The following is a 10,575-nucleotide window of genomic DNA, read 5'->3' on the forward strand; positions in this document are numbered from 1 at the left end:
AACAACAAGTGTACAATATGTTTAGGTACACAAGCATGTGTAGCAAGTATTAAAAGTCTGATCTGTTTGGTGGAAGCCACCATTGATCTTGTTCTCACAGCCATACTTACACGCACACATGCAGTTTTAATTAATTAAATGAGCAGGCAACAAAGGCAATTGGAAATCTAGGGACGGGAGGTAGTGAGAGCAACACAAGATATACACGAAGACAACCACATAATAAGATGGAGGTGTCTCACTTGGTTTCAAAATAAGATGCACACAAAGACAGCCACATAAATATAGCAGTGCATAGTACTGAGGAAAACAGGGACATCTCTTTGCCAACATGTATAGTTCGGAGCAGCAATAGCAAGCAGAGGGAGATGGAGATGCTACGTGTCGTCGTGGGTCGGCGTGGACGTGCTTGAGCTCGGGGCAGGACCTCTTGGTCGCCCTAGGGGCAGAGGAGCAAACCCCTCATGGCCCTCATGCTCGAGAAGAGCACGGCCCAAGAACCCACCTGCATCTCAGGTTGGTTCTCCAAAACACACCTCCTGCAGCAAGATCCATGGGTGGCCTGCAGCATAGCAGAACACGAAGAATAGAGTTACATACACTGTCAGTGTTCATCCATGGCTGCCAGATTGGATCGAATCAAAGAGAGAAGGGGAAGGGAAGGGCTACCTTGAGGATCAAATCGAATCAGCACCGTCGCCTTCATGGTGTTCGGAGACCCATGGCCGGCGTGTAGCCACCAGAAACCCTAGGCAGGCCACGCGGTGAGCTGCACGACCTCTCAGTCATTCCCACGGGGAGAAGTCTGCCCGGTGCCACTCTGGTCAGGCTCCATTTCCAGCTGCTGCGATCGATTAAAGTCAGAAAACTCATGACAAACAATTTAGATAGAGACGTGCAGGCTTCAGCAAAGGAATCATAACTTGCACCCTTTTCCAGTAGTGTAAAATTAAGTTGTGCGGTTTGGCAGTTACCTGTGACTGGGAATTCAGAATAACCGATGTGTGGAAACTAAAATAACTACTACTGTAGTAAACAGTGGACTGTCGAGATGAATATTTGTATGGATGAACTCAAGGGTCGCTCAGTTCAGAATTCACATATTTGTATGGATGAACTCATGGGTCGCTCAGTTCAGAATTCACATTGATTTGTATATATCTACTAAAACATACATTAGCTCATATACTCATATATTCATCTCGTGGGCTGCATTGGTGGAACCCTGTAAGCAAGAGCAAAACACAGTAAGACATTTGCAGATGCTAATGTAATTTTCTTTTTCAAATGCTCTGTGCTGGATGTGGAGGAATCGCTGCAGAGTAAAAAGAAAATCTACGATTTACAGAAGTGTAAGATGGAGATATTGGTGATAGCAATTGGACCACATCTACACAAGAAGTTTACATAAGAGGTTCGCAGATTGTAATGTTGAAATTCAAATGCTGAATGTGAAATGGTCATTGCGGAGTAAAAAACTCTACGTTTACAGAAGTGTAAGATGCAGGTATTTTGTGGTAGCAAATGGACCACATCTACTGCAAGAAATACAGTGAAGACAACTGCTGTGATTTATTGCTGTTTGTTTTTGTCTCTCAGGTCTCTTGACCATATTCAGAGCAAGTTTTGTTTTGGTTTTTGCAGCGACATTCTCAGAGCAAAGCTGGTCCACGAGCTGGGAATATCAGTAGGATGCAAGTAAAGTCTTCCAGTATCACGTGAGAGATAGCCAACAATATCTACTCCAGTAGAAACATTCACACCACGGGTATTCAAGATGGTATCAAATTAGTGAGCATCAAAATTATTGTTTCTCACAAACTACTGTCCTATGTTGTAGGGTTCAGACCTGGGCTGGGTTGATTTAATTTTGCAAATAAGTACAAGATATCATCTAGTAGTAATCAACGATCCCGCGTAGCTACCACTACAACACTAGTGTGTCACGGAGAAAGGAACGAAGAGGTGAGCCTCACCTTTCCAGGAGGAGGTGGCTGGGCTCACGGACAACGGCTTGGGTGAGATGAGTTGCTGCTCCTGCTCGGGCTCAGGCCAGCTGCGCTGCCGCCTCGGAGCGGCAACAGACGAGCGGGGGCGAAGCTCGAGGTCGAGGAGCGCGGGTGGCGCGGATCCGGAGCGGCGACAGACGGGAGCGGGGGTGGGTGGCCTGGATCCTCGCGGGCGAGACCCTGATGATGCGGCCGGGCTAGAGACTCGGCCAGATCCAGACGATGCGGCCGCAAGGAGGTGGCTGGGCTCGCGGCCAACAGCCAGGTCTAGCAAATTCATGGCGTCGGGGCAAGGGAGGAAGAGGCCATCCGCCCATGGCATCCTGGATCTGGGAGGGAGAGAACACGAGGTGAGGAAGTGAGAGAGGGATGTGAGGAGGAGGAGGAGGAGATGGAGTAGAGGGACGCACCTGAGTCGCCGAACCACGCCGGGGAAAACCCTAGCGACGGGAGATGGTCGCGGGTGGCGCTGGAAGACCCAGCGGAGCGAGACGAGCCCCAGGAGCCGCTCGTGTTGTGCCCTAGGAGGCGGAGATTGACGGGGAACGTTGCAGAAAATAAAAAAATTCCTACGGTTTCATCAAGATCAATTTATGAGTTCATCTAGCAATGAGTGATAGGAGTGCATCTACATACCTTTGTAGATCGCGAGCGGAAGCGTTCAAGAGAACGAGGTTGAGGGAGTCGTACTCGTCGTGATCCAAATCACCGATGACCAAGTGTCGAACGGACAACACCTCCGCGTTTAACACACGTACGGAGCGGATGACGTCTCCCGCACCTTGATCCAGCAAGGAGGAGGGAGAGGTTGAAAAAGAAGGCTCCAGCAGCAGCACGACGGCGTGGTGGTGATGGAGTGGCAGATCTCTGGCAAGGCTTCGCCAAGCTCACGCGGAGGAGGAGATGTGTTGGGGAGGGGAGGGGCTGCGCCTTGGATGTTCTCTGCAGCCCTCCCCTCGCCCCTCTATTTATAGGGGAAGGGGGAAGGGGGCCGGCCCCCTCTAGATGAGATCTAGAGGGCGGGCGGCGGCCAAGGGAGGGGGCTTGCCCCCCAAGCAAGGGGGGCGCCCCCACTAGGGTTTCCCCCCCCCCCCAACCCTAGGCGCATGGGCCCAAGGGGGGGGCTCCCAGCCCTTCAGGGGCTGGTTCCTTGCCCACTACGGCCCATGAGGCCCTCCCGAGAGAGGTGGCCCCTCCCGGTGGACCCCCGGAACCCCTCCGATGGCCCTGGTACAATACCAATATGCCCCCAAAACTTTTCGGTGACCGTATGACAATTTCCCATATATAAATCTTCACCTCCGGACCATTTCTGAACTCCTCGTAACGTCCGGGATCTCATCCGGGACTCCGAACAACATTCAGTAATCACATACATGTTTTCCTAATAACCCTAGCGTCACCGAACCTTAAGTGTGTAGACCCTACGGGTTCGGGAATCATGCAGACATGACCGAGACAGCTCTCCGGCCAATAACCAACAGCGGGATCTGGATACCCATGTTGGCTCCCACATGCTCCTCGATGATGTCATCGGATGAACCACGATGTCAAGGATTTAAGCAACCCCGTATACAATTCCCTTTGTCAATCGGTACGTTACTTGCCCGAGACTCGATCGTCGGTATCCCAATACCTCGTTCAGTCTCGTTACCGGCAAGTCACTTTACTCGTACCGTAATGCATGATCCCGTGACCAAACACTTGGTCACTTTGAGCTCATTATGATGATGCATTACCGAGTGGGCCCAGAGATACCTCTCCGTTATACGAAGTGACAAATCCCAGTCTCGATCCGTGTCAACCCAACAGACACTTTCGGAGATACCTGTAGTGCACCTTTATAGTCACCCAGTTACGTTGTGACGTTTGGTACACCCAAAGCACTCCTACGGTATCCGGGAGTTACACGATCTCATGGTCTAAGGAAAAGATACTTGACATTGGAAAAGCTCTAGCAAAACGAACTACACGATCTTGTGTCATGCTTAGGATTTGGTCTTGTCCATCACATCATTCTCCTAATGATGTGATCCCGTTATCAACGACATCTAATGTCCATAGATAGGAAACCATGACTATCTGTTGATCAACGAGCTAGTCAACTAGAGGCTTACTAGGGACATATTATAGTCTATGTATTCACACGTGTATTATGATTTCCGGATAATACAATTATAGCATCAATAAAAGATAATTATCATGAACAAGGAAATATAATAATAATCCTTTTATTATTGCCTCTAGGGCATATTTCCAACAGTCTCCCACTTGCACTAGTCAATAATCTAGTTATATTGTGATGAATCGAACACCCATAGAGTTCTGGTGTTGATCATGTTTTGCTCGCGAAAGAGGTTTAGTCAACGGATCTGCGACATTCAGATCCGTATGTACTTTGCAAATATCTATGTCTCCATCTTGAACATTTTCATGGATGGAGTTAAAACGACGCTTGATGTGCCTGGTCTTCTTGTGAAACCTGGGCTCCTTGGCAAGGGCAATAGCTCCAGTGTTGTCACAGAAGAGTTTGATCGGCCCCGACGCATTGGGTATGGCTCCTAGGTCGGTGATGAACTCCTTCACCCAAATTGCTTCATGCGCTGCCTCCGAGGCTGCCATGTACTCCGCTTCACATGTAGATCCCGCCACGACGCTCTGCTTGCAGCTGCACTAGCTTACTGCTCCACCATTCAACATATACACGTATCCGGTTTGTGACTTAGAGTCATCCAGATCTGTGTCAAAGCTAGCGTCGACGTAACCCTTTACAACGAGCTCTTCGTCACCTCCATAAACGAGAAACATGTCATTCGTCCTTTTCAGGTACTTCAGGATATTCTTGACCGTTGTCCAGTGTTCCTTGCCGGGATTACTTTGGTACCTTCCTACCAAACTTACGGCAAGGTTTACATCAGGTCTGGTACACAGCATGGCATACATAATAGATCCTATGGCTGAGGCATAGGGGATGACACTCATCTCTTCTTTATCTTTTGTCGTGGTCGGGCATTGAGCCGAGCTCAATCTCACACCTTGCAATACAGGCAAGAACCCTTTCTTGGACTGATCCATTTTGAACTTCTTCAATATCTTATCAAGGTATGTGCTTTGTGAAAGACCTATGAGGCGTCTCGATCTATCCCTATAGATCTTGATGCCTAATATGTAAGCAGCTTCTCCAAGGTCCTTCATTGAAAAACACTTATTCAAGTAGGCCTTAATGTTGTCCAAAAGTTCTATATCATTTCCCATCAAGAGTATGTCATCTACATATAATATGAGAAATGCTACAGAGCTCCCACTCACTTTCTTGTAAACGCAGGCTTCTCCATAAGTCTGCATAAACCCAAACGCTTTGATCATCTCATCAAAGCGAATGTTCCAACTTCGAGATGCTTGCACCAGTCCATAAATGGATCGCTGGAGCTTGCACACCTTGTTAGCATTCATAGGATCGACAAAACCTTCCGTCTGCATCATATACAGTTCTTCCTTAAAATAGCCGTTAAGGAATGCCGTTTTGACGTCCATCTGCCATATCTCATAATCATAGTATGCGGCAATTGCTAACATGATTCGGACGGACTTCAGCTTTGCTATGGGAGAGAAAGTCTCATCGTAGTCAACCCCTTGAACTTGTTGATAACCCTTAGCGACAAGTCGAGCTTTATAGATGGTAATATTACCATCCGCGTCCGTCTTCTTCTTAAAGATCCATTTGTTTTCTATCGCTCGCCGATCATCGGGCAAGTCTATCAAAGTCCATACTTTGTTTTCATACATGGATTTTATCTCGGATTGCATGGCTTCAAGCCATTTGTTGGAATCTGGGCCCGCCATCGCTTCTTCATAGTTCGAAGGTTCACCGTTGTCTAACAACATTATTTCCAGGACAGGGTTGCCATACCACTCTGGTGTGGAACGTGTCCTTGTGGACCTACGAAGTTCAGTAGCAACTTGATCCGAAGTACCTTGATCCTCATCATTAATTTCCTCTCCAGTCGGTGTAGGCACCACAGGAACATTTTCCTGAGCTGCACTACTTTCCGGTTCAAGAGGTACTACTTCATCGAGTTCTACTTTCCTCCCACTTACTTCTTTCGAGAGAAACTCTTTTTCCAGAAAGGATCCGTTCTTGGCAACAAAGATCTTGCCCTCGGATCTTAAGTAGAAGGTATACCCAATGGTTTCCTTAGGGTATCCTATGAAGACACATTTTTCCGACTTGGGTTCGAGCTTTTCAGGTTGAAGTTTCTTGACATAAGCATCGCATCCCCAAACTTTTAGAAATGACAGCTTAGGTTTCTTCCCAAACCATAATTCATACGGTGTCGTCTCAACGGATTTAGACGGAGCCCTATTTAAAGTGAATGTAGCTGTCTCTGGAGCGTATCCCCAAAATGATAGCGGTAAATCGGTAAGAGACATCATAGATCGCACCATATCCAATAGAGTGCGATTACGATGTTCGGACACACGTTACGCTGAGGTGTTCCAGGCGGCGTGAGTTGTGAAACGATTCCACATTTTCTTAAGTGTGTACCAAATTCATGACTTAAATATTCTCCTCCACGATCTGATCGTAAGAATTTTATCTTTCGGTCACGTTGATTCTGTACCTCATTCTAAAATTCCTTGAACCTTTCAAAGGTCTCAGACTTGTGTTTCATCAAGTAGACATACCCATATCTACTCAAGTCATCAGTGAGAGTGAGAACATAACAATATCCTCCGCGAGCCTCATCGCTCATTGGACCGCACACATCGGTATGTATGGTTTCCAATAAGTTGGTTGCTCGCTCCATTGTTCCGGAGAACGGAGTCTTGGTCATTTTGCCCATGAGGCATGGTTCGCATATGTCAAATGATTCATAATCGAGAGACTCTAAAAGTCCATCAGCATGGAGCTTCTTCATGCGCTTGACACCAATGTGACCAAGGCGGCAGTGCCACAAATATGTGGGACTATCGTTATCAACTTTACATCTTTTGGTATTCACACTATGAATATGTGTAACACTACGTTCGAGATTCATTAAGAATAAACCATTGACCATCGGGGCATGACCATAAAACATATCTCTCATATAAATTGAACAACCATTATTCTCGGATTTAAATGAGTAGCCATCTCGTATTAAACGAGATCCAGATACAATGTTCATGCTCAAACTTGGCACTAAATAACAATTATTAAGGTTTAAAACTAATCCCGTAGGTAAATGTAGAGGTGGCGTGCCGACGGCGATCACATCGACCTTGGAACCATTCCCGACGCGCATCGTCACCTCGTCCTTCGCCAGTCTCTGCTTATTCCGCAGCTCCTGCTTTAATGTTGCCGGCCTTCTTGTCCGCTAAGTATTTGGGGCAGCTCTGCTTCCAGTGACCCTTCCCTTTGCAATAAAAGCACTCAGTCTCAGGCTTGGGTCCATTCCTTGACTTCTTCCCGGCAACTGGCTTACCGGGCGCGGCAACATCTTTGCCGTCCTTCTTGAAGTTCTTCTTACCCTTGCCCTTCTTGAACTTAGTGGTTTTATTGACCATCAACACTTGATGTTCTTTCTTGATTTCTACCTCTGCTGACTTCAGCATTGAAAATACTTCAGGAATAGTTTTCATCATCCCCTGCATATTATAGTTCATCACAAAGCTCTTGTAGCTCGGTGGGAGCGACTGAAGGATTCTGTCAATGACTGCCTCGTCCGAGAGGTTAATGTCCAGCTGGGGCAGGCGGTTGTGCAACCCAGACATTTTGAGTATGTGCTCACTGATAGAACTATTTTCCTCCATCTTACAACTATAGAACTTGTCGGAGACTTCATATCTCTCGACCCGGGCATGAGCTTGGAAAACCATTTTCAGCTCCTCGAACATCTCATATGCTCCGTGTCGCTCAAAACGCTTTTGGAGCCCCGGTTCTAAGCTGTAAAGCATGCCGCACTGAACGAGGGAGTAATCATCAGCACGTGACTGCCAAGCGTTCATAGCGTCTTGGTTCTCTTGGATGGGTGCTTCACCTAGCGGTCCTTCTAGGACATATGCTTTCTTGGCAGCAATGAGGATGATCCTCAGGTTCCGGACCCAGTCTGTATAGTTGTTGCCATCATCTTTCAGCTTGGTTTTCTCTAGGAACGCGTTGAAGTTCATGTTGACATGAGCGTTGGCCATTTGATCTACAAGACATATTTTGCAAAGATTTTAGACTAAGTTCATGATAATTAAGTTCATCTAATCAAATTATTGAATGAACTCCCACTCAGATTAGACATCCCTCTAGTCATCTAAGTGTTACACGATCCGAGTCGACTAGGCCGTGTTCGATCATCACGTGAGACGGACTAGTCATCATCGGTGAACATCTCCATGTTGATCGTATCTTCCATACGACTCATGTGCGACCTTTCGGTCTCTGTGTTCCGAGGCCATGTCTGTACATGCTAGGCTTGTCAAGTTAACCCTAAGTGTTTTTGCATGTGTAAAACTGTCTTACACCCGTTGTATGTGAACGTAAGAATCTATCACACCCGATCATCACGTGGTGCTTCGAAACGCCAAACTTTAGCAACGGCGCACAGCTAGGGGAGAACACTTTCTTGAAATTGTTATAAGGGATCATCTTATTTACTACCGTCGTTCTAAGTAAACAAGATGCATAAACATAATAAACATCACATGCAATTATATATAGTAGTGACATGATATGGCCAATATCATATAGCTCCTTTGATCTCCATCTTGGGGCTCCATCATCATCTTCGTCACCGGCATGACACCATGATCTCCATCATCATTATCTCCATCATCGTGTCTCCATGAAGTTGCTCGCCAACTATTACTTCTACTACTATGGCTAACGGCTTAGCAATAAAGTAAAGTAATTACATGGCGTTAAATCATTGACACGCAGGTCATACAATAATTAAGACAACTCCTATGGCTCTTGCCGGTTGTCATACTCATCGACATGCAAGTCGTGATTCCTATTACAAGAACATGATCTCATACATCACAATATATCATTCATCATTCATCACAACTTTTGGCCATATCACATCACAAGGCAATTGCTGCAAAAACAAGTTAGACGTCCTCTAATTGTTGTTGCATCTTTTATGTGGCTGTAATTGGGTTCTAGCAAGAACGTTTTCTTACCTACGAATAACCACAACGTGATTTTGTCAACTTCTATTTACCCTTCATAAGGACCCTTTTCGTCGAATCCGCTCCAACTAACGTGGGAGAGACAGACACCCGCTAGCCACCTTATGCAACTAGTGCATGTCAGTCGGTGGAACCTATCTCACGTAAGCGTACGTGTAAGGTCGGTCCGGGCCGCTTCATCCCACAATACCGCTGAAGCAAAATAAGACTAGTAGCGGCAAGCAAGTTGACAAGATCTACGCCCACAACAGATTTGTGTTCTACTCGTGCAATAGAGAACTACGCATAGACCTAGCTCATGATGCCACTGTTGGGGAGCGTTGCAGAAAATAAAAAATTTCCTACGGTTTCACCAAGATCCATCTAAGAGTTCATCTAGCAACGAGTGATAGGAGTGCATCTACATACCTTTGTAGATCGCGAGCGGAAGCGTTTAAGAGAACGAGGTTGAGGGAGTCGTACTCGTCGTGATCCAAATCACCGATGACCAAGTGCCGAACGGACAACACCTCCGCGTTCAACACACGTACGGAGCGGATGATTTCTCCCGCACCTTGATCCAGCAAGGAGGAGGGAGAGGTTGAGGAAGAAGGCTCCAACAGCAGCACGACGATGTGGTGGTGATGGAGTGGCAGATCTCCGGCAGGGCTTCGCCAAGCTCACGCGGAGGAGGAGATGTGTTGGGGATGGGAGGGGCTGCGCCTTGGATGTTCTCTGCAGCCCTCCCCTCGCCCCTCTATTTATAGGGGAAGGGGGAAGGGGGCCGGCCCCCTCTAGATGAGATCTAGAGGGGGGGGGCGGCCAAGGGAGGGGGCTTGCCCCTCAAGCAAGGGGGGGCGCCCCCACTAGGGTTTCCCCCCCAACCCTAGGCGCATGCACTACTAGGAAAAGGGCTATAGATAGGATCGATACTAATGGCGCACGGAGGAACTAGTGCGCCACTACTATATACTAATGGCGCACCAGTCGATGATGCGCCATTAGTGTGGAAGACACTAATGGCGCACCAGAGACATGGTGCGCCACCAGTATTTTTTTTTCATTTTTCCATACATACTAATGGCGCATCAGGTCGAAGTGCGCCATTACTAGTAATGGCGCACGAGGCAGATCGTGCGTCATTACTGTATTTTTTTATTCTTTTTTTTGGCAAAACTACTAATGGCGCACTCTGGCCAGGTGCGCCATTACTAGTTTAGAGTAGTATATATATATATATATATATATATATATATATATATATATATATATATACTTTTCTGCAGCACTACTAATGGTGCACCACCAGCAGGTGCGCCATTAGTAACCAGGGTTACTAATGGCGCATTTGCTGCTGGTGCGCCATTAGTAACCTGGAACCCCAACAAGATATTTTGGACAGCCCCACACCTATCCACTCACT

At 47.0% G+C, this 10,575-nt stretch overlaps 1 protein-coding gene across 1 annotated transcript; it reads right to left on the minus strand.

The window, feature by feature from the left end:
* Positions 1-850: 850 nt before the first annotated feature.
* On the minus strand, positions 851-2,569 carry LOC119296325. The gene is made up of 3 exons (XM_037574722.1): positions 2,420-2,569; positions 1,977-2,338; positions 851-1,225 (listed from the first exon to the last, which is right to left on the minus strand). Exons 2-3 carry the CDS (start codon positions 2,329-2,331, stop codon positions 1,182-1,184), a joined length of 399 nt encoding a protein of 132 aa, XP_037430619.1. The 5' UTR covers positions 2,332-2,338; positions 2,420-2,569; the 3' UTR covers positions 851-1,181.
* Between the last annotated feature and the right edge of the window lie 8,006 nt (positions 2,570-10,575).

This window comes from Triticum dicoccoides, chromosome 4B, assembly GCF_002162155.2.
Source record: "Triticum dicoccoides isolate Atlit2015 ecotype Zavitan chromosome 4B, WEW_v2.0, whole genome shotgun sequence".
NCBI lineage: Eukaryota > Viridiplantae > Streptophyta > Magnoliopsida > Poales > Poaceae > Triticum > Triticum dicoccoides.

What these genes read in the sequence shown, in the direction of transcription:
- LOC119296325 (XM_037574722.1), bottom strand. Translation starts at nt 2,331, where the DNA reads ATGCCATGGGCGGATGGCCTCTTCCTCCCTTGCCCCGACGCCATGAAT. An exon ending in AGCCACCTCCTCCTGGAAAG is followed by an intron (nt 1,226 to 1,976) that starts GTGAGGCTCACC and finishes TCTTGCTTACAG; the next exon opens with GGTTCCACCAATGCAGCCCA.